Source organism: Dipodomys spectabilis, unplaced genomic scaffold, assembly GCF_019054845.1.
Source record: "Dipodomys spectabilis isolate Male_0828 unplaced genomic scaffold, ASM1905484v1 ptg000419l, whole genome shotgun sequence".
Classification (NCBI taxonomy): Eukaryota; Metazoa; Chordata; class Mammalia; order Rodentia; family Heteromyidae; genus Dipodomys; species Dipodomys spectabilis.
Genome location: NW_024871096.1, coordinates 223,860 through 247,873, shown reverse-complemented (window position 1 = coordinate 247,873; position 24,014 = coordinate 223,860). Strand labels below are relative to the sequence as shown.

The 24,014-nt window shown below is 48.9% G+C and overlaps 3 protein-coding genes across 4 annotated transcripts in view; 2 read left to right on the top strand and 1 right to left on the bottom strand.

The window, feature by feature from the left end:
- The first annotated feature begins 1,308 nt into the window (after positions 1-1,308).
- On the top strand, positions 1,309-19,098 carry Phf10 (PHD finger protein 10). 2 transcript variants are annotated; one of them, XM_042667725.1, is made up of 12 exons: positions 1,309-1,458; positions 3,072-3,178; positions 5,145-5,275; positions 5,807-5,890; positions 6,461-6,594; positions 6,688-6,837; positions 7,538-7,647; positions 9,425-9,578; positions 13,098-13,253; positions 17,463-17,571; positions 17,840-18,028; positions 18,914-19,098. In XM_042667725.1, exons 1-12 carry the CDS (start codon positions 1,375-1,377, stop codon positions 18,997-18,999), a joined length of 1,494 nt encoding a protein of 497 aa, XP_042523659.1. In that variant the 5' UTR covers positions 1,309-1,374; the 3' UTR covers positions 19,000-19,098. The 2 variants fall into 2 exon arrangements, with proteins under 2 accessions (XP_042523659.1, XP_042523660.1); XM_042667726.1 differs by having other exon boundaries at positions 1,360-1,458; positions 5,813-5,890.
- CUNH6orf120 (chromosome unknown C6orf120 homolog) lies at positions 19,008-20,327 on the bottom strand. The gene has a single exon (XM_042667727.1). It carries the CDS (start codon positions 20,198-20,200, stop codon positions 19,652-19,654), a length of 549 nt encoding a protein of 182 aa, XP_042523661.1. The 5' UTR covers positions 20,201-20,327; the 3' UTR covers positions 19,008-19,651.
- A 268-nt stretch (positions 20,328-20,595) lies between these two features.
- The window catches only part of Wdr27 (WD repeat domain 27), a 120,775-nt gene continuing 117,356 nt past the window's right edge, over positions 20,596-24,014 (top strand). The window contains exon 1 of the mRNA XM_042667750.1: positions 20,596-20,659. The gene's annotated coding sequence lies outside the window, so the exon portion shown is untranslated. The remainder of the gene's footprint in view (positions 20,660-24,014) is intronic.

The window sequence follows — 24,014 nt, the reverse complement described above, 5'->3', positions numbered from 1 at the left end:
TTCCCTCCCCCCCCCCCCCCCCCGCCCCGCTTCCCCCTCCCGCCCCGCCCCCCGCCCTCGCGGGGCTCCGGCCTGGAACAGGACTTAGCTCCCGCCAGCCGGCCCTTCGGACTCCGGAGCGTCTCCCTCCGCTGTAGTCCACGCGCAGGTGCCCGCGTCTGCCCGCAGGCCCGCCTCCGCTCCGTGCGCGGCCCGCACGCGCGCCCGGGTGGGAGGACGGCGGCGGCGGCGCGGGGCCCTGACGCTGCGGCTCCTGGGCGCGCCCTCACGCGTCGGGGCTGCGGTGCCCGTGCTAACGGGGCTGCGGCAGCCTCCAACCGAACCCGCAGGCGCCGCAGGGAACAAAGGCGCCGGCGACCCCTAAGGGCTCCGGGGCGGGCCCGGAAGCCCGAGTGGGGTTGGGAGGGCCCAGCTGAGGGCGGGGCCTGGCGCAGGGGCGGGGCAAGGATCCGGAGGCAATGAGCGCCCGAGCTGGGGGCGGGGCAAGGATCCGGAGGCAATGAGCGCCCGGGCTGAGGGCGGGGGCGGGGCAAGGATCCGGAGGCAATGAGCGCCCGAGCTGGGGGCGGGGCCGGGGCGGGGCAAGGATCCGGAGGCAATGAGCGCCCGGGCTGAGGGCGGGGCCGGGGCGGGGGCAGGGCCCCCAAGACAAGGGCCGCGAGCGCCCGGGCTGAGGGCGAGGCTTGGCGCGGGACAAGGATCCGGAAGCAGGGAGGGCCCCGGCTGAGGGCGGGGCCTGGAGCGGGGGCGGGGCGAGGATCCGGAAGCAGGGTGGGCCCCGGCTGAGGGCGGGGCCTGGAGCGGGGGCGGGGCGAGGGCCCGGAGGCAATGAGCGCCCGGGCTGAGGGCGGGGCCGGGGCGGGGCCGGGGCCCGGATGCCCGGAGGGTCTGCGACCCCCGAGCTGGGGAGCGGGCGGCGGGGGGGGCGGGGCTCGGCGGGGTCCCCGGGGCCGGCGGGGCGGGGCCGGCGGGCGGCGCGGAGGCTGACGCGCGGGCCGGGGGCGCGGGCGCGGGGCGGCGGCGGCGGCGGCGAGCGCGCTCGGCGCGGGGCGGGGCTGAGGCAGCGGCGCGGCGGGAGGAGCGGCGCGCCCGGGCTGCGTGGGAGCGGCGGGGCGCGGGGCGCGGCGCGGGCGGCCGAGGGCCGGAGGCGGCGGCGGGCGGCGTGCGGGCGCGGGCGGCATGGCGGTGGCGCTGGCCGGCCGCGGGGCGCGCGGCGGCAGGGGCCGGCCCCCGGGCGGGCGGGCGGAGGGGGCGGGGCCGGGGCGCCGGGCGGCCCGCGCGGCGGCGGCGGCGGCGGGGGCGGCGGGGGCGGCGGCGGCGGCCGGGACCAGGAGGCGGCGGCGGCGGCGGCGACGACGCGGGGCGCTGGGGCTGATGGCGGCGGCCGGGCCCGGGGCGGCGCTGTCCCCGCGGCCGTGCGACAGCGACCCGGCCACCCCCGGAGCGCAGTCCCCGAAGGTGAGCGGGGCGGCGGGGCGGCGAGCCACAAGTGTGGCGGCCCGCGGCGGAGGCCGGGCGCCGACGGAAGTGCGTGCGACGGCGGGGGCGGACGCGGCGCGGCGGGCCGGCCCCGAGCCCCGCGGAGGCCCCGTGCGGGCGCCGGCCGGGCTGGCGGGGGTGGAGGTCGGGGCCCGCGGGCCCGCCGGAGGGGTCGCCGCCGCGCCGGGGCGCCGCGCCGCGGAGGGGGCGGCGAACTTCACCCTGGAGTGTGTGCGGTGCGGCCGCCGCCCGTCTGAGGGCTGTGCGTCCGTGTCCCCGAGTGTCCGTCCGTCCGTGTATCCGTGTCCTCGAGTGTCCGTCCGTCCGAGTGTCCGTGTCTCCGAGTGTACGTCCGTCCGTATGTCCGTGTCCCCGAGTGTCCGTCCGTCTGAGCCCCTGTGTCCGACTAAGCTAGAGCGTCTGGATCCTTGGCCGGAGGCCCGAGCCGGTGCCTGGCGTGGGACTGAACAACACCGAGGGCAGGCCCGGCCCGACGGCAGACCCGTTCCCCTCCCGCCTCGGACAACAGACCCGCCCCCGACGGCAGACACCCCCCCCCCTCCGTCCCCGACCCCAGACCCCCGCCCCCGACGGCAGACCACCCCCACGGCAGGCCCCCCGCCACGCCCCCGACCACAGACCCCCCCACGGCAGACCCCCGCCACGCCCCCGACCACAGACTCCCCCCCCTGTCCCCGACTCCAGACCCCTCCCGACGGCAGACCCCCTTCCCCGACGGCAGATCCCCCCCCGACCGCAGACCCCCCCCCCCGACCGCAGACCCCGCCCCCGACCGCAGACCCCGCCCCCGACGGCAGACCCCCCCGACGGCAGACCCCCCCCGTCCCCGCCCGCAGATCCACCCCAGACGGCAGACCCCTCCCCCGCCCCCCCCCGCCCCCGACCGCAGACCCCCCCCGACTGCAGACCCCCCCCGACCGCAGACCCCGCCCCCGACGGCAGACCCCCCCCCCCGACCGCAGACCCACCCCCGACCGCAGACCCCGCCCCCGACGGCAGACCCCCCCCACCGTCCCCGCCCGCAGATCCACCCCAGACGGCAGACCCCTCCCCCGCCCCCCCCCCCCCCCCGCCCCCGACGGCAGTCCGGGCCCTGGCCGCCCTGGCTGGGAACAGGAGGGCTCCTTAAGCCTCCGCAAACCTGTGCGGCGCCGGGCGGCGGCTCAGCCCCCCTCCGCGTGGGCGTCTGGAGGGTCCGTCCGCGCCGCCCCCCGACGGAGGGGTCCGTCCGGCCTGAGCTCCACCCAGAGTCCGCCGGCCACCGAGCCCCGCGGGGGGAGAGCGCGTCCCCGGCGCCTGCGTCGCGGTGGGCGTCCGCTCGAGCACCCCCCGCCCCGTGGGCACCCCCGCCCCGTGGGCACCCCCGCCCCGTGGGCTCCTAACGAACGACCGGCGACCCGAGGGCAAGCCGCCTCCGCCGGCTCCGGACCCCTCGGAGAAGGAGCCTCCGCCCCGGCCAGTTCCAGGGTTACAACCCCGCTGCCCTTCGTGGGGACTTCTGGAAAACATTTCTTTGATGTTTATTCTCACTTCTCTAACCGTGGCCGTTTTTGAATCTTTTAAATGCATAGGATGATAATGAAGAGAATTCAAACGATGGGACTCAGCCTTCCAAGAGAAGGCGGATGGGCTCAGGAGACAGCTCTAGGAGTTGTGAGACTTCAAGTCAAGACCTTGGGTATTGTTATTTTACTGCCTAGTAATGTTTGTGGTCTGTCTTTCTCTTCTGCATTCTCCCCTGCCTCTTTTCCTCTCTCTTGCCTGGCAAAAGCAATCACTAAAAGTTGTAGACATCCCATTTTATAATGTGACACCGAAGTTGATCTTGCTGTTGAGTACTGCTTAAACAGTCTAATAAAATAAGTATTTAAAATTTTCCATCTTCTTTCTTTTTAAAAATTGGCCTTCATTCCTATTCACAGAGTTAATTTATATTAATTTATAAGCACAGGTGTCACCATTATCCCATTGACTTCTACAGCTTTAATGCTACTTTAAACTCCATGAAAGCATTTCTAAGTCTCATAATCTGGAACTGAAGATCCATGATACTTGCCCTTTTAAAATCTGGTTTATCCATGTTGGAGCGTATGCTAGAATTTTCCTTCCTAAACCTGAAAACTGATTGTATTTGTAAATCACATTTTGTTTGTCTGTTCCTGTCTGTTCATGTGTTGATAGGTATTTGGAATGTTTTCACCTTTTGGCTGGGTGAATAATGTTTCAGTGAGCACTTGCAGACTAGGGGTGTGTGATAGAAATAGAATTCTACACTAATTCTTTGTTTTGGCCCCTGGGATACTGAGGATTGAACACAGGGCCCTGTGTTTGCCAGGCAGGGTCCTCTACTGCTTGAGCCATGTTCCCAGTCCTTTAGTTTATGGGTTGGGTGTTTTTTTGTTTGTTTTTTTTACCAGAGAGGGTCATTTTGCTTTTGCCCTGGGCTGGCCTTTGACCTTGTTCCTACTTTCTAAATAGCTGGGATTTAGTTTTTGGAGGAACTCCTAAACTTTTCCACAACATCTATGTCATTTTACATTCCTACCAGCTATGCTCAAAAAGTTGCAATTTAACTTTTGAGAATGTTTTAATAATGGCCATAGTGGTCTTACTATGCTTTTGATATGCACTTCTGTAATGCCTAGTGACATGAGTCAGGTTTTTCATAAGGCCACTTGTATCTTTGGAGAAATGGCTTTTCTAATTATTTGCTTATTTTTTACTTCATTTTGCTATGAGTTCTGTATGTATTATTTCCTTATGAGATACATGATTTATAAACATTTTCCCCCAGCCTATCGATGGCCTTTTCACTACTGACAGTGTTCTTTCAAGCACTTCATCCACTTGTTTTCTTTTGTCACACCCCATTTTGTCACCTTTCCTCTTCCAGTCCCGGAGCTTGAACTCAGGGCCTGGGCACTGTCCCTGAGCTGCTTTTTGCTCAAGGCTAGTGCTCTACCACTGAGCCACAGTGCCACTTCCAGCTTTTTCTGTTTGTGGGGTATGGAGGAATCAAACTCAGGGCTTCATGCATGCCAGGCAAGCGCTCTAGTGGTAAGCCACATTCCCAGTCCCACTTTCCACTTTTTAAGGTACAGGTCAAATTGGCCCAGTTCTTGACTATGTATTCTTTGTCAGGATTGTGATTGAATGTTGCACCAGAAGTGTCAAAACTAGTTCTGTCCTTCCCTTCTGGTTTCAGGAAGTGTATAAAGAGTAAATAGTTATAGAAGTGTACTCATATAACTAGTATTTATATGTATATAAATACAAATATACACACACATATATCATCTCAGTCCATTGAGAAAGAAGTTTCTAGAGTTTTGCTTTCTGGTCTGTTCATGACTCACTGAGCAGCAGACAAGAAACTGAAGTTGCTGATAATACACCTTTCAGAGCTGGTGTCACTGGCTCTCTTTGGTCCTTTAAGCTGAAAATACATTTGTTCCCAGCAGTTGTGAGTCTTGGTTCTTTGTAGCGTACAGAAAATGTTTGCGATGTCTTGTTTGATGTCTCTACCTTCCACCTATTTTATAATCCTTTAAATACTGAAAAGTTTTCAAAATATCCTCAAAAATAAACATAATTAAAATTTAATAAAAGCCATATTTAGGTATAATATGTATTTCTGTGCTTAGCTTTAGTTACTATCCAGCAGAGAATTTGATAGAGTACAAATGGCCACCTGATGAAACAGGAGAATACTATATGCTTCAAGAACAAGTCAGTGAATATTTGGGTGTGACCTCCTTTAAGCGGAAGTATCCAGGTACTTAAGACTGAGTTATGTAATGGATTACATCTAGCTTCTAACTGTAGAACGTTGACTCCAAATTCTTGGTTATTAATTATTTATAGCAGATTTGTGCTTGCTGATCTAAACTTGGTACAATCATCTATACCTCTCTCCACTCTGGATATATTTTATGTCTTAGCAATAAATTTAAATACAGAAAAGGATGACTTTCCTGGAAGAAGCTTTAGGGGAAAGAAATACCACTTTACAGCCACTATTACTGTTCTTGACCCCTGCCTCCTTAACTCAGGAGTTAACAGCAAGCCATATCTGAATTTAAGAAAGGTTAATACTGATAAAACTTTTTCAGCAGTTTTATTTGTTACTTTATTCTATTTTCGTTTTAACTTTTATTCTGCTAACATAAGATTGTTTATAAAGTTCCCTTAGTAATACTTGCAATATAAAAGCACTTTTTAAAATCATTTTTAAGTGTTTAAAAAGGTTTTATAAACTACATCATGTTTCACTATTTTTTATAGTGTGTTTTGTTCTTCTTTGGAGATTTAGAGCGACGAGATTTGTCTCATAAGGAGAAACTGTACCTAAGAGAGCTAAATGTCATTACAGAAACTCAGTGCACTCTAGGTAATAATGTTTTCATTGTGACTTTCAACATTGATTTATACACGGTATTAGATATCTCCTTTCCTATAAAATATTTTACAAAATTAACTACTTAAGTGATAAATTACTTCATTTTTGATAACTGTTAAAATGAAAAGGAGAATGAAGCTTGTATTAGAATATAATCTTTCTTGTGTGTGCTGGTCCTGGGACTTGTGCTCAGAGCCTAGTCCTTGTCCCTCAGTTTCTTTTGCTCAAGGCTACCAGTTGAACTTAAGTCTTTATTAATTTAAGATGTATTAAAATATTTTGTTTTGGCCATCGTAAAACTTTTTTTTTTTTTTTGGCTAGTCCTGGGGTTGAACTCAGGGACTGGGTGCTGTTGCTGAGTCTTTTTGTGCTCAAATAGTTTTTGCTTAGGCTGGCTTCGAACTGTGATCCTCAAATCTCAGCCTCCTGAGTGGCTGGGATTACAGGTGTGAGCCACTGGTGCCTGGCTTGTAAAATATTTTAACAAGAGTTGTTTGTAAGGGAGATTAATTATGAAATGTGGTTTTGCTCACTTTTTTTTCTTTTTTGGGTCTAAAATAGGTTTAACAGCATTGCGTAGTGATGAAGTGATTGATTTAATGATAAAAGAATATCCAGCCAAACATGCTGAATATTCTGTTATTCTACAAGAAAAAGAACGCCAGCGAATTACAGATCACTATAAAGAATATTCTGTAAGTAATGAAGTGATTTGAATCTTTCCAGGAGTTTATGAGACCGACATTTTATAAAGCTATGGGACTCCAACTGTTATATTTTTGTTTCAGCAAATGCAACAACAAAATACTCAAAAAGTTGAAGCCAGCAAAGTGCCCGAGTATATTAAAAAAGCTGCAAAAAAAGCAGCTGAATTCAACAGCAACTTAAACCGGGAACGCATGGAAGAAAGAAGAGCTTATTTTGACTTACAGACACATGTAGGGTGACTTAATTCAGCAGTATCTGGGCTTCGTTTCTACCTCTTATTGCAGTTCTCTGTTTTCCTTCTATTCCCTTTATTTGGTTTTGATACATACACACATATATATATGTGTGTATATATATATATATATATATATATATATACACATACATATATATACATGCCCTTGCACATATATGTGTGTATGTGAAAGAGAGAATTGGTGCCAGCTCTCTTTTTCCTAGAAGTTTAAAGAAATAATGATAATATTAGGGGTTTGTTTTGTGAGGAGGTCTCTTTTGCTTTGTAGTTGATCCTTAGCTGAGTGGAGACTAATACGATGTTTCCCAAAGATGGTTGTGAGTGAACTCCAAGTTCATTCCCTTCTCACAGGACTCACATGAGGTTTGACTACTACTACTTCCTTTCATAGGGCAGGAGATTGAGTTCCAAGAGGTTCCTAAGACACCCAGGTCACACTGCTGTTACCTGTGAGCCAGAGATCTGCCACTTTTTCTCAGAAATGGCTTGTGGTGCACAAGTCACACATGATGGAGAAACCATCTTATGTATACCTGGAGTTCCCCAGCTGCCCCTTAGGTTACAATTTTCAGAGTCATTTGACTTCTAGCTCTTTGGGGGGTGGGGAGATGTATGCCACAGTTTTTAAGTTCCTAGTATGGAATCCGTTCATGTCTCTCTTCCTATAAACACAGGTCATCCAGGTGCCTCAAGGGAAGTACAAAGTCTTGCCGACAGAGCGAACAAAGGTCAGTTCTTACCCCGTGGCACTCATCCCAGGACAGTTCCAGGAGTATTACAAGAGGTATTTAGTTGTTTCAGTTACCATTGATATGGGAGCCAGTTGGGTTTATTGGTGAGGCTGATGATATGTGGAATCTTCTCCTTGGGTTTCGTGGCAAAGCTTACCTTTCAGCCAAGACACGAGTGCCATGCTTGCTCATGAAGCTTGAGTGTCCATGTCTGCCCATCTCTTGGGTTTGTCACACATAGACCCACAGCAACACTGGTAACACTTGACTCCTCACACTCACTAATCGCAGTCTGGATTTCAGTGATGCTCATGGTTGGCTATGCAGTAGAGATTGAGATGTGCTGACTGCCTGAGAGGCTCCCTGGATCCCGGTGCCTCCCACATTACCCCTGTCCTGGCTGCTCCCTCAGTCTGCATGCCCACCTCTGCTATTTGAAGGTGGCCAGAACAAAGCCAGACAAAACACTCAAACAGGACAAATGGATTTCTCTCATTTCAATAGCTTCTTCCTCCTTCAGCTTCAAACCTTAACCTGGAGAGGCATCTTCTTGAAATAGACATTTTATTTAGAGAATAGAATTTAAAATGGAATATAGACTCATACTTACTATTTGAAAGTCAATTTAAGTCATGGGCAGAAGTTTTCATTTTTTTTCTTTTGGTTGGCCAAAACATTAAAAGTTGTATGCCGCTCTACTCTGCGTTGCCTTTTGGTGTGAAGCCTTGGTTGAAGGTGATGCTGGCCCCAGAGCCTCCCTGAGCTCCAGTTCTCCTGAGCGTGGGGTGGGGCCCTCCTCCCAAACGGCCTGCTGGCCTGTACCTTCGGACCTGGGGAAGAACTGTCAGCCTAGCTTCAGATGGCAACATAATTCAGTGTTAGAGCATGCTTCACAAATGGTTTAAAATAAGAATGAAATACTTGTTTACCGGTGTCTGTCACGCTTGATGGTGGTGCATGTGCATGGAGTACGTAATCCTCCCATCAGCTCTGTGAGGTGCACTGTGACTACTCCAGGTTTACAAGCGGAGGGTCGAGCACAAAGAAATGGCTCCTTGATGGTTATGGGAGCTAGCAGAGAGCCTAAGCCTCGGGCTTGTCTGTTGTTTTCTTACTGTGTGTTCACCAGTGTCTGTTGGGAGAACCTTTCTTTCTTTCTTGGTTTGAGGGTAAAGGGAAGAAACATTACCTCTTTCTGCTTTTGTGTTTTGAGTCAGTCTTGCTGTGATGTAGCCTAGGCTGGCCTTGAACTCGAGCTCCTCTTGCCTTAGTCTCTCAGGTGTTGGGATTATAGGCACGTGTTACCACCCATCTGAGACATTATCTTTTGATGAGAAGATTCAGATATGTATTCTACATCAGTTAGTGAAAAAAACATTAAAAAGTCTTTGACTTAACTATCCTTACTTGATGACTAGAACGAAAAGTTATCGCTAAGCCTGGTGAGCACACATGCCTGTAGTCTTAGCTACCCAAAGCAGAGACAGGAAGGTCATGGGTTGAGGCCGGCCTGGGCAGAAATTAGCAGACACTCTATCTCAAATCAAAGCCTTTGTGTTGGTGGCATGTAACTAATCCCATGTAGTTGGGAGGTGGAGGTAAATGAATGATCTGAGGCTAGCCTAGACAAAGGAGTGATACCATTTTTGGAAAAACAAACTAAAGGCAAAAGAACTAGGCTTAAGTCCCCACAATTCAGTCCCTAATAAAGCTGCCCCCAATACACATATACATGTACACATAGTCACTTTTCAAAAGTATTTGGGAGAAGTCTAGGCTCTTTTTGCATATTTAATAATAAGGATAAGTGAAAGTAATCTCTTAATTCAGGTATTCTCCAGATGAGCTCCGGTATTTGCCATTAAACACAGCCCTGTATGAGCCCCCCCTGGATCCCGAGCTCCCTGCACTAGACAGTGACGGGGATTCTGATGATGCTGAAGATGGTCGAGGTGATGAGAAGAGGAAAAACAGAGGCACTTCGGTAGGAATATTTATCTTTCACAAGAAGTAATCTGTTCCCGCTCCTTGCTTGTTGATTGCTTTCCTAGGGTGTGAAATTACACTGTGTTACCACACTTTGCAAAGTACAGCTCATATAATTCCCAGGAAGCTTTGTAGAGAATACACTTACAGTCAGGCTCTTTATGGCCTTTGGTAGATTTTCTATTAAAATCATTGTTGCTGGTTTCCAGGTGCTCAGATCTATAATCCTAGCTCTTAAGCATATGAGTAGCTATCAAGAGGCTGAGATCTGAGGACCACTGTTCAAAACCAGTCTAGGCCAGAAAGTCTGTGAGACTTTTTTTTTTTTTTTTGAGACTTTTTTTTTCTTGGTCAGTCGTGGGGCTTGAACTCTGGGCCTGGGCGCTGTCCCTCAGCTCTTTAGCTCAAGGCCAGCGCTGTACCACTTGAGCTACAGCGCCACTTCCAATTTTCTGAGTCGTTTATTGGATATAAGAGTCTCATGGACTTTCTTGCCGGGGCTGGCTTTGAACTGCCATCCTCAGATCTCAGCCTCCTGAGTAGCTAAGATTACAGGCATGAGCCCGAAGCTCCCGGCTTGTGAGACTCTTATCTCTAGTTAATGAGCAAAAAGTTCAGGACCTGGATTAGTAGAAGACTCAGGAGTCTTATTTTCCTGACTTCACAGTTTAACTTGTACATCAGGAGATGGTTCATGCCTGTAATCCTAGCTACCTCAGGAGGCTGAGATCTGAGAATTGTAGTTCAAAGCCAACTGGGCAGGATAGTGTGAGACTCTATAACTGGGCAGGATAGTGTGAGACTCTTTATTTCCAGTTAAGCAGCAAAAAACAAGAAGTACAGTTGTGGCTAAAATGGTAGAGCTCTACCCTTGAGCAAAAAAGCTCAGTGATAGCTCCTAGGCCCTAAGTTCAAACCTCAGGACCAGCATACAAAAATAAACTAAAAGTTACTCTGTAGTAAAACAAAATAGGCAAGGGCACTGAACATTAGTGTACTGTCTACATGTGTATACAGCTTAAAGTATTGAAAAAGACTGACTTTTATCTTTTGCTGTAGAAAGAAATGTGTTTTTCTTAGTTTGAAGGCATATATGTTCATAGTATTACATATATATGTACGTATAGACATACGTATACGCACATATACTATATAGTGTATATATATATATATATATATATATATATATATGATAACTTTTTTCTGCATAACTTTTCCATAGCAAAATGCTGTTGAAGATCATGGAAAGTCAGTATGACGGAGAAAGGGCAGTCCTGTTTTGTGCTCTGACCAGCCAGGTGCTGGTGGTTCACACCTGTAATCCCAGCTACTCAGGAGGCTGAGATCTGAGGATTTGGATCAAAGCTAGCCCAGGAAGGAATGTCTGTGAAACTTCTACTTCCTATTAACCACCAGAAAACTGGAAGTCGCTCTGGATCAAAGTGGTGGAGTGCAGAGTGCTATCCTTGAGCAAAAATTGCTCAGGAACAAAACAAAACAGTTAAAATTGTTAAAACAGTTAAAAATTGTTAAAAAACAAAACAGTATTAACTAGCTAGCTACCCATCTTAAAATTCACATCATAGTTAACTGGAACCTGAAAATATACCCTCATTTAGTGCTGCTATCAAAGACTTCTCACTTAAGCATGTTCGGTAAAGTGAGTATTGTTGAAGGCCAGAGGTGGTAATCGCGTCTAGTTGGTTGATAGCAGTGGAACTGTGAGGCCAGGCAACAGGCCGCCCTCACAGTACTCAGAGGAGTAAGTTAATTCAACAGAGAAGTCGTTTTGACAGCACATCAAGAACTTTAACTTCACAGAATCTGACCTACCAAATTTTCTAAGATTATTTATCCCGATGACTTAATCCGATTCTGGGAAAATTGAATTAGAAAAAAAAGGTTGAGTGTTAACAATTTTTGTTTGTTTCTTTGCCAGTCCTGGAGCTTGAACTCAGGGCCTGGGCACTGTCCTTGAGCTTCTTTTGCTCAAGGCTAGCAATCTACCACTTGAGCCACAGCACCACTTCCAGCTTTTTCTGTTTATGTGGTACTGAGGAATTGAACCCAGGGCTTCGTGCGTGCTGGGCAAGCACTCCACCACTAAGCCATATGCCCAGCCCCATCAATATTTTTTCTAGTGGAGGGGCTGGGAAGGTGGCTCAATGGTGGAGAGTTTGCCTTGCATGCACGAGGCCCTGGGTTTGATTCTGCAGCACTACATAAGCAGAAAAAGCCAGAAGTGACACTGTGGCTCAAGTGGTAGAGCGCTAGCCTTGAGCTGAAGAGTGCAGGGACAGCGCCCAGGCCCAGAGTTCAGGCCCCATGACCGACCAAAAGAAATTTTTTTTTTCTAATGGAAATTAGAAATCTCACCCAGAGTAGTCATATGCTAACATTTACACAGTAGAAAGTTCAAGGAATAGTTAATGATTGGAGAAAATGCATGTGTGCACACAGCGTAGTCCAGTTTTGTGTTTTGGAAAATGAGTGTGCATTTATTAGGTTGAGAGTATGAGAGAGATCTTGGGCATCTGCAGAATAGAAAAGGAGGGACAGAGGCAAGTCCAACACTTAGTGTTGCTGCTGATGGTGTTTATGAAGCAGCAATAATTTACAGATTTTCTAATAGTTAAGAATATATTGTTTTTCACATCATAAATTAATGAATATAGTTTAATTTTACCTTTACAGTTTTTCTAATTTTTAAGAATATATTGCTGTTTACATTAGAAAATTACAAATCGAATGAAAGAGATGTTGAGGTCGTAGATGTTGAACTGGTAAAATTAAGTCAGATGCTGTTAATTGGGGATACGGTTCTGCATAGTTTTAACATAAACGTGTATGTGAACGATTTTCATTACTAGTGAAAATGTTCCTTACTTGTAGTGATAATAGAAAACCAGTACACTTTGTTGTGCTCTGCGTGTTGAGGGAGAAGGACAGCCGTTGGTGGCTGATCTTTGGGGTGTGATAGGAGCTGAAGTTGACAGTTCCTTTCTTATTGAGTCAAGTGTTAGAACAGCTGCTCATGGCACTTATTGATACAAATGGAGCTGCCTTAATAAGTAACTTGTGTTGTTCCTTATTTTAATTTCCACTTGAAACAAAAGTTACAAATTGTTTACAATTAGGTTTAATAACTTAGAATTTAATAATTAATATTTGTTATAATATTTATTTATTTATTTGTCGGTCGTGGGCCTTGAACTCTGGGCCTGGGCACTGTCCCTCAGCTCAAGGCTAGCGCCCTACCACTTGAGCTACAGTGCCACTTCTGGTTTTCTGGTGGTTTATTGGAGATAAGACTTTCACGGAGTTTCCTGCCCGGGCTGGCTTTGAACTTGCAGCCTCCTGAGTAGCTAGGATTACAGATGTGAGCCAGCAGTGCCCGGCTAATAGTTACAATTTTCAAAGAAACAAACTTTCACAAAATGTCTTCTTCAAGTTGTGAAAACTCGAGTCAAGTGTGTGTCAGTTCTAAAGAACCTGCTTCCTGCCTCTTGTGCTGTAGGACAGCTCCTCGGGCAACGCATCTGAAGGGGACAGCCCTCCTGACAGCCAGGAGGACTCCTTCCCAGGAAGACCCACGTCGAAAGACAAAGCTGCCACTCCACGAAAAGAGGGCACCAAACGCTCTGTACTGTCCAAATCAGTTCCTGGGTACAAGGTAGAAGAAAAAAGCCCCTGACTCAGCTTCCTTACTGACCAGCCTCTCTCCCTGACACACGTTAACTCTGAACCTCACGACTGTGGAGCTCCTGCTTGCTGTACCTCACTTGCTGTCCTGTGGTGTGCACCTGTCCACTGCTTCCTTTTTGCTTTTACTTCCCTGGTGGCTTTCCTGTCACTTTTGGCTAAGGTTCAGCTACTGTTTTCTGTAAATGTACAATTTATGGATCTTTTTTTCCCCTTCTCTTTAATAATAGCCAGGCAAGTTTGAGTATTTAAAAACATTTCAAGGCAGAACTTGAGACTTTTTGAATAAATATCATTTAAATATCCTAGTAGTTGGTGGAACAAGACCTACTGAGTTGTAAAGAAGGGGTAGATGTACTGTTACTAAGTTGAATTTCAGTAGTGTTTTTCATTAGGATTAGCCTAATGATTGCTTTATCAATCTGCCACATTTAGCTAACTATGGGTAGAAAGTATGAAACCTGTTTATTTCCACTGTAGTGTTGGCAGACGTCTGGCATCTGTCTGTGTTGAAGGCTGGAGCATATCTGGCTTTGGGGTCTGAGTATTGTCGGTGAGGTGGTAGGTGGTCTGCAGCTATCTCCTGTCTGCTCTTCCCCTTTCGGAGGCTGGGGAGCTGTGTTGTTGTGTGGGGATGTAAGAATCTCACAGAAGGAACAGAACTCCTGCAGTTTCCTGGTTTGGCTGGTGACAGTACACTATGTAGTTCTTTTGGTCTGGAAAGTAGTAGAATATGATTTCTAGCGTGACTGAAGGTATGATAAGGAAGGTTTTAAGGGGATGAGGAAACGTTGCGGTGTGGAAGTGTGTCCGTGTGGCCACTGTGGTGGGTGACCCACAAGGCAGGCTGGCTGTCCCGCCCGTAAGAGCTCCCCCTTCACCCCACCTGAGCGCCTTCTAGCAATCAGAATTCCATCACTAAGAATGTTCCATATCTTGTTAGAAAGTATCTGTATGTAATCAATTTAAAAACACATGTTCTTTGCAGCCCATGGTAACAGGTTAGGCTTCATTCAGAGGTTGCTTTCTGGAGTGGCTTTGGTGGGCTCGGCGGAGGTGGCTTTTTCACATTTACTAAGTTTCTTAAACTAAAGATTTAAGTTAATACTTAGTAATCGAAAGCAAATGAACTCCAAAGATTAAGTTTCAGAGACAGTGTACGTGATCTAGGAGCTCCAAGTGGAGGCTGCGGCTTTATGCCAAAGCTTGTCAGCTCCCCAGTGCTGCTGGCTTGTTTGATCATGGATTAAAAAATAAAGAATATGGAGGTGGATGTTTTAATACAGGCTGAACATGAAAAACTGTCCACATTATCATTGATTTAATAAATCATATAGATTAGCCTAATAGTACTCAAAGGAGTGTAATATGCAAAATAAGCATTTTGTATCCCCTGTGAACATTTTTAGTACCTAAAAATGTTTCAGGTATTTCAGAGATGGGAGCAGCCAGTATCTAGACATTATATATTAATATGAACATGATTATTGAACGTTATCCTCTCTATAAATAGTATAATAAGCCAAGATGTGCCTAAATGTTTGGGTACTTCAAGCTGAAGCTCATATGTACACATGGACACAAACATACATGTTTTAAAATATGGCAAATAAGAAAAATGATAATGTATCTGCTGTCTTGCTTAATAAGATTGAATAGCACTTGCCCTTAATTTGTAGGACAGAATCGTTTAGGTTACATTAACCTGATATTAAACAATAATAGCTAAGATTCAGGCCTATAAATATGTATTTAAAATCTGTACTATATTACTGTTACCATGAAAGTCTCACTTACCTTTGGCTCTCTTTCAAGAAGAAGTTAAGTGTACTATGGGCCTTTTATTTGGGATATTGTGGACTGTTAGGATGGTCATTTTAGTCTTCTTGTCATCAGTGAAACTCTGGTATTGTTGCAAGTAGAACTGAGGGCTCTGTTCTGATCTTAGGCATCCTCCGCCCACCCCTCCACAAATCCATGGGAAGGTGGAAGCTTCCTCCCTCTTAACTGTTGCTCTGTGGCTCCCTGGGTAGCTCAGATACTAAGCAAACATGCTTCCGTCTGTTGAAATGTATCATTGTAGACAATGCTTGGATGTTCTTTCCCCTTTTCTCTCCTGTTCCTCTTATTTCTACCTATGTGTCTATTTCCGTCTTTCCCACTTCTCCATCTCATCCTTTCTTTCCTCCATCTCTCTTCCCTTCATCTGTCTTTTCCCATTCTGTTTCTATCCTTCTACCTCTTCCCTTCTCCATGTCTTCTTTCCCCTCTCCATTTCTCCTTATTTCTCTCTTCCTCATTTCTTCTTCTCTTCCTTTCTCTCCTGATGCTTCTGTTCCATCTTTTCCTCTTTTCAACAAGATGAAGACTTTTGGGTAAGAAAAATTTTAAATGGTTTAGAAAAAACATTGTGATCTGAGCTTAAAAGTAAACCTAGAATGTCTTAGTGTCCTTTTTATCATAGACATTTGTGTATATTTTAATTGTAGAACTTTAATATATGGTAACTAGCTTTGTTTTATTTCTCTTGGGTTTTGCTTTGTGAAGGGTCTCTTTTTAGGATTTAATATTGTGTAGTTACTTCTCTGACTGTGGTGAAAGGTATAGTACTTAGTACTGGCATAGGCCAGGACCTGATTTAAACTACTAATATCTTTTACATTTAGCACAGGTACTGTAACCCAAAGAGATTTCTTAGTTCTTGTGGATTGAGAAGGTAGCATTATTCTGCTGTTTATTTTGACAGTTACAGATTTGGTACTAACTGAGCCAGAATGTGGATTACAGAAGTGCCCTTCCTAGTGATGTTTTATTGCCACGGAGGAAAACACAGTCAGAATTGTGTTTAGGGTATCAAGTAACAGCAGAGGTAATTTTAGGCTTGAGAAAATTGGGGAGCAGGGTATAAACATACATAGGAGATGTAGAATAGTTAATGGTGACATTTATATGTTTGTTTAATTTCCATGATATTTATTATTTTGTAGAGTACATTTGTGATTGTTTGTTTTTATCATATTTATGTATAAGGTTGACTTTTTAAAAAAATAAATAAGCCAAAATTGTTTTTGAATGCCTCTGTCATCTTTTGCAAAGAAAAATTAAAAAAGAAAATAAGAACAAATTCTTTAGGTCAAACAGGTTATGAAGGTTAAGGAGACATTTTAGAGCTAGAATGCTTTTCTGCAGCTTGAGTTTTAGATCCCTCTCTGGGGTTGTATCAGATGCACATGGCTAAGTGTACTTAGAATCACCTCTCTCCAAGCTCACTTTATGTTTCTCTACCCCATCTCATCCTTGCCCTACTTGTTTTCTTCCCTTCCCTATCAGGTGATAGGCATACTTGTAGCATGAGGGAGCCTCACTTTGTAGTCAAGGTTGCGACAAGCTTAAGCTGGCCCTGTCCCCCTGGTCGTTGGGGTATAAACAGCCTTTTACTCCGTCCTTTTCCACATAGTTGCCAAGTGTGTTCGAGGCCCCAGTGCTGTGTATGTTCTTCTTAAACTGGAAGGCTGACATGCAGAATACGAGTGCTTTATGTATTTTTGTGATTAGTTTTTTTCCTTATCTGAAAACTACCTTTTCCTTTTTATAATGTTTTATATTATAGTGAGTGTTTTTGTCCTTTAGTGTTTCTTCTAATTTGCTAGGTAGGCAGTGACAGTAATGCAACTCAGTTTTCCACACATGCATTTGAATGAAACATTTTCACTTAAAGGTGTTAAAACATTGTTTTTAAGCTTGGATTTTACAGGTCTAGTTTTACACCCTTGGAAAAACACCAGTTTTTACGGGAAGATAATATATAAGCTGCTTAAAACTGAGCTTCAACTTTACATTTGGTACTTGGGTTTTCTCTTAGTGAACAATAGAATAGTGACCTTTAACACTTCATTGTTTTCCGTATTGTTTTATACAGATCTGAACTGTGCATGCAGTGAGTAGAGTTCTACATTTAATGGTAACACGAGGTCATGTTGTTTACTAGATGAAATCTAAGGCTTTCCTCAGGTGGCCCTTTTATGCTGTAAGCTGACTCATGCCGAGTTATATGTCTTTCACAAAGGTCTTCATTAGCAAGTTACCAAAAGTAAAGATAAGGTGACCAGTAACAGAATTCCTTTTGAACCCATAGTAAGCTCTTCTGGCATGAATTTATAGCCCTCTTCTACCCTTCCAGCCAAAGGTCATTCCAAATGCTCTATGTGGAATTTGTCTGAAGGGTAAGGAGTCCAACAAGAAAGGAAAGGCTGAATCACTTATACACTGCTCCCAGTGTGAGAACAGTGGTAAGTACAGAGATGTCTCCTTCAGATTTTAACCCACCCTGTCTGTTGCTTCAAAAACTAGGATTTATCATTGTCAGCTAGGCTCTGCAAAGAATCAGCAAATGTATAGAGCAACTTGTGTAAAGCCCATGTATTCTACACTGTATTTTGATTTCTTTGGTTATTAAGCATTCTAGCCATTCTTGGGAAATCCTAAAGAAAGCCAGTATTTGATATGCCTTATTAAAAGTTCTCTTGTGAAAGACTACTAATGTTGGTTTTGATTTAGGCCATCCTTCTTGCTTGGATATGACCATGGAGCTTGTTTCTATGATTAAGACCTACCCATGGCAGTGTATGGAATGTAAGACATGCATTATATGTGGACAGCCCCACCACGAAGAAGAAATGATGTTCTGTGATGTGTGTGACAGAGGTTATCATACTTTTTGTGTGGGCCTTGGTGCTATTCCATCAGGTAAAGATTCTATAAAAAAACAACACATTTTATTTGTGTGAGGAGGCTCTCAACATTTAAGACTGCATCCATGACATAAACACACGGTCTATAGCCCCTTCTGTACAGGCATCTGTCCATCTTTTCGTCTCTGTCAGTGCATCTAAGGACAGGCAAGATGAAGAGACACGAAGGCTAGATTTACAAGTATAGTTCCATGTATATATGGGCTGGTGTCTTTATATTTTATGTAGTTATAGTACGAGTTGCTTCAGTGCTTTTAATTTTGCATGTCATCTATTTAGAAGTGACTGCTACATCTTTTCCCATGTCAGAATGTATTTCTATGAGGCAGCATGACAATCCAGATAACTTTAGAATGGACATTAGAATCAAAGCAAACCACCCTTCTGAACCTAGAATGTTACACAGGTAATTGTACTTTTAGAACTTATTTGCATAGTTGATACTATGTAATTCTCTAAATTACATGCTTAGAATTGTTTTGTAGAAGCAAATGAAAATTCTGTGTAACTCAGAACAGGTTGTGCTTGTTTTAAAGTGCTGTCAGTGTACAGCTGGTTTAGCAGCAGAGAAAAGCCATGTTCCGTAACAGGCTTTGTATTGGGCTTCTAAATTAATGTAGTCATTTAATTTCAGGTAGGATTACAGTAACTGCATCCTCCAGCATCCTTGCCCTTTGCTTGGCACTTCACATAGCATTGGTCACCTGGTTATGATAAGGGTGTATTTTTCTTCCTGGTTTAAAGAACTCAATAGCGCTCCTCATCACCCCACACTTGGAAGTCCCAGAGGTTGGGGTCACCAATGCCCGGTAAGGGACAGGTGTTAAGATGGTTTGATACTCGGTCCTATGAAAATAAAAACTAACAATTTCTCTCCTAGGTCGCTGGATCTGTGACTGTTGTCAGCAAGCCTCCCCAACACCCAGGAAGGTGGGCAGAAGGGGGAAAAACAGCAAAGAGGGGTAGATCTGTTACCCTAACGCTGTGTGTGCACTTAAGTGGAATATTTAGTACCAGTTTATTTACATATTCATTTTTATGCCAATAAAAGCTTTCGGAAGTCAACGATGGTCTTAAAGTCTGCAAGTCGATTTGTTTCATTACGTTCCTCTTACCTTTGAAACCACGCGCAGGTACAGGAATGGCTCCTTTTCTAAAAGGTTTTTAGACTCCGTGCTTTGACTTTCTCCAGAAACTCTACTAAAATGCGATTTAATTTGCTACATTTTATTCCACGACGAATAATGACGGTTCATCATATAAAGTTACCATTATTGTCACCAATCTTTCATAATCTATGATGGTGTTTCTCCACTATTGTTAAGGACTCTGAAAGTTTAAGAATCAAAGGCTTCTAATAGGCAGGCCCAGGTGGTAAAATGGCAGACGGCCTAAAGTTTGGTTCAGGTGGATTCGGAACTGTGACGGACCTAGGAACACGTGCTATCGGGGTGGAAGGGACCCCAAGTGTGGGCCCGGGACCCAGTCCTCCAGGTTGCAGGCGCGGCCCCGGGAGGCGGCCTGCGGCCCCCGGCCGACCCTTTCCACCCGGGAAAGAAGGCGGGTCGCCTCCTGGGAAACCGCGGTGACCCCCGTGCCGCGGGGCCCCCGCCCGGCCTCAGAAGAGGATTTCCAGAACCAGCTTCAGGAGGCCGATGAGAACCGTCCAGAGGACCGAGTCCTCGTCGGCGGGCCGCTCCTCGGGGGCGCGCGCGCCCGCGCCCGCGGGGCCCGGCGGCTGGTCCTCGGTCCGGTCCAGGTACACCTTCATCTCGAAGTCGCTCTCGCCGTGGGACGGGTGCCCGTAGATGCCGATGCCCACGGGCCGCCGGAAGTGCGCGGGGATGGCGACCGCGTCCGGGCCGCAGGTGGCCGACTGCAGCTCGTAGTCGTCGAAGCTGGGGTGCAGCGTGCTGTCCGACACGTAGAGGTCGGCGTCCCCGCGCAGGCTGCGCATGCGCAGCACGATCTTGCCCTCGTGGCTCAGCCGCAGGTAGCTGTAGTTGCCGGCCCCGATCTGGCCCTGGACCACGTGCAGGAGCAGCCACTCCTCGGGCGCGTCGTCCTCGCCGGGGCCCCGCGCCAGGACCAGGGCCGCGGCCTGCGCCGCCGCCAGCACCAGCAGGGCGCGGCGCCAGGGGCCCGCGGCGCCCCGCGGGGCGGCCATGGCGGCGCTCAGCTCGGGGGCCGCATCCGCGGGGGGCGGCGCGGGGGCGGGAAACGCCGCGGGGGCGGAACCGCCGCGGAGGGAGGCCTAGACTTCCGGACTTCCCGCCGGGCCTCGCCGCGCGCGCGCGCGTCTCCAGCCGCGTCCGCGCTGCGGAGAGCCGGCGGCAGGGGGTGGTGCCGGAAGTAAGCGCTCCCGGAAGCGAGGCGCCGCTGGCTTCTCGCGAGAGCGCCGAGGGCGTGGCGCCGGGGCGGCTTCCTCGTAACCATAGAGACGCGCCGTCGCTCCCGAGGGCGGGACGGAGCTGAGGGCCGCTCCGCGCCGCTGGATTCTCGCGAGAACACTGGGGGCGTGGCGCCGGGGCCGCTTCCTCGTAACCATAGAGACGCGCCGTCGCTCCCGAGGGCGGGACGGAGCTGTGGGCCGCTTGTCGTGGCGGCGCGGCGGCCAGGACGGCGGGTAGGAGAGCCGGGGGGACGGCCGCGGTGAGGCGCCGCTGGCCGCAAGGGGGCCCTGCGTCGAGCGTGCGCTGCCGTGGGGCGCCGCGGCTCGCGGGGGCTTCCGGCCGGGTGCGCGCGCGCGGGCCGGGCTGGTAAACTTCCCCTTCGGAGCCCCCGAGTCGCGGACCCGCGCGGACCGGCGCTGCCGGGCCCGGACGCCGCCTGGCGCCGGAGGCCGGAGGCCGGAGGCCGGGCCCGGAGCGCCCGGCTCAGACGGCAGGCCGCCCCGGCGCGAGGGCCGGGCGGCTCGGAGCGCCCCGCCTCCCCGCCTCCCCGCCTCCCCGCCTCCCCGCCTCCCCGCCTCCCCGCCTCCCCGCCTCCCCGCCTCCCCGCCTCCCCGCCTCCCCGCCTCCCCGCCTCCCCGCCTCCCCGCCTCCCCGCCTCCCCGCCTCCCCGCCTCCGTGCCCTCGCGCGTCCCCGCCTCCCCGCCTCCCCGCCTCCCCGCCTCCCCGCCTCCCCGCCTCCGTGCCCTCGCGCGTCCCCGCCTCCCCGCCTCCCCGCCTCCCCGCCTCCCCGCCTCCCCGCCTCCGTGCCCTCCCCCGTCCGTGCACACACGCGTCCGTGCCCTCGCGCGTCCCCGCGTCCCCGCCTCCGTGCCCTCCCCCGTCCGTGCCCTCGCGCGTCCGTGCACACACGCGTCCGTGCACACGCGCGTCCGTGCACACGCGCGTCCGTGCCCTCGCGCGTCCGTGCCCTCGCCCGTCCGTGCCCTCGCCCGTCCGTGCACACACGCGTCCGTGCACACGCGGGGCCCTGCGGGACTTCCTGGCTGGGCACCGGCCTATTTTCCAGACGAAGCGGCTTGCTCAGGCCAGCCGGGTCCTGGGCGAGGCCTCCTCCCGCCGCGGGGTCTGCCCGGGCTGGCTCTCCGCTGGTGCTCTTCCGCCTGGGCCGCGCCTCCCGTCTGGCGTTGTGCCGGCTGCTGGGCGGACGGGCTGGCCCTTGTCCGCAGGCCTGGCCCGGTGCCGGTGAGAAGCCGCTTCTCCTCTTTCCCGGTTCAGGAGCGGCATGCGTCCGTCGCGTCCGGTCGCCCCCTGCAGGGCTTCTTCAAACGCAGCCTTTCGTGACTGTCATCTTTGTGTTGAAACGGAATGCTGGGCTGGAATCAGGGCTCCTGTTTAGGAACACATCACCTGCTCTCTCTCTGCATAGATGTGCATTTTCTTTCTTGTTCTTTTTCTTTTTTTGCCAGTCCTGGACTTGAACTCATGGCCTGGGCACTGTCCTGAGCTTCTTTTGCTTAAGGCTAGTGCTGTACCACTTGAGCTCATAGCACCTTATGGCTTTTTCTGTGTATGTGGTGCTGAGGAATCGAACCCAGGGCTTCATGCATGCTAGGCGAGCACTCTACCACTGAGCCACCTTCCCATCCCAATATGCATTTTCTTTTTTACACCTCATTCGTTTAAAAAACAACTTTTTAGTTTTAAGGAAGTAGGCTTGTGCTTAGAGACAGCTTGGTTACCGATGATAAAGTTTGGACCTGATCAGTGCTGTATGTTTACAAAGATCCAAGACAGAGTCCATGAGAAGATTCAAGGATAGGAAAGACCATCGGTGTATCCACCCCAGACCCAGCTGCTTGGAGGCCTACACAGAAGTTACTTAAAAACAATGCCTCTGTAGTGATCTCACATGGTAATCAGCTCCCATTATACTAAATTAGAAGTTATATACAACCATTAGTCTTTTCATGTATTTTTATTCATTCATTATTACTATTTTTTTTCATGGAACTGTGGTCTGAATTCAACTTTAGTAGGCTTTTTTTTTACCCCATCCTTTTTGCTTTGTTTTTATTTATTTATTTTTTTGTCGGTCATGGGGTCTGAACTCTGGGCCTGGGCGCTGTCCCTCAGCTCTTCAGCTCAAGGCTAGCACCATATCACACAGCACTACTTGCAGCTTTTTCTGCTTATGTGGTACTGAAGAATCAAACCCAGGGCCTCGTGCATGCAAGGCATGCAGTCTACCAAGAGCCACCTTCCCAACCCTGGTTTTATTTTTCAATTATTATCTCAGGCTTTTTGTCCAGGGGTAGCCTCAGACTACCTAGCTAACACTTTAACATTGGTGGGATTACTGATGTGAGCCACCGTGACCAGACCTTTCCATGTGTTTAGAAAATATCAGTTTATCTGTACTCAGTTATGGAATTTAGCATGATTACTCAATATATACGTTCAGTATGTAAGATGGGGTTAAGGTAGTTGGCACTGCCATTCCCTTGTGAAAGATACTTTCGAATTGCTACCTGAAAGTTATTCATCTTTTTCTGCTTTGCTCTATGCTCTTCTCAAACTTCTACTCCTGCATTGTTGAAGAAGAATGGGTAGATGATGAGTATATAAGTTACCAAGTGTGCAAGTTTTATTTTTATAGATAACAAATTTGTGTGTGTATGTGTGTGCATACACGCACGTGTGCTGGTCCTGGGGATTGAATTTAGGGCCTGGCCCCCCCTGAGCTTTGGTGCTCAAGGCTAGCACTCTTGTTACTTGAGCCACAATTCCACTTCCTGATTTTTTTTGATGGTTCATTGGAGGTAAGAGTCTCACAGCCTTTTCTGCCTGGGCTGGCCTCGAACCACAGTCCTCAGATCTCAGTTTCCTGGGTAGCTAGGATTACAGGCCACTAGCGCCTGGCCATAACAATTTAAGTGAAAAATATCCACCTATTTTTGAATGTAGACAAACATATGCCCAAACACATATGCATCCCATAGGCTTGGAAGTGCAGGAATACACATACATACATATACGTGTACCCATATGACATACTGCATCCCATAGCCCTGGAAGTGCAGGAATACACATACATGCTGTACCCACATGACATACTGCATCCCCGCAGGCCTCCCGTGCAGCCACCACACACCCACACACACACATGGCCACAAGGGGGCAGTACACACAGACCATCCCATCTGCAGTACAGAGCTAGTTACCCAACAGACCTGAAGTCGGGAGCTTTCCCTCCCAGCACTGCTGACCTGGTGCAGAAGTCTCAGCGAGGAGGAGGCAGGCTGAGGACATGCGGTCTTCTGGAAGCACCGAGGGAGCTCCTCGGCTCATGGCAGTCGGATTGCTGCTGCACACAGAGGAGTAGTGTGGATCCAGTCTTTGTAACTTATTATTGTAGAAAAAACACTAAAAAAGTTAAAATTGAATTCTGAATGGAGATACATATCTTTCATAGACTAAAAAATGTCCATGGAGGTATTTTAAATTTTATACCTGCCATTAAATATCTCAAATCTCTGACTTCACACCATTACTAGTACAGGGACCTGACTTGGCCTTTTGACCCAAGAT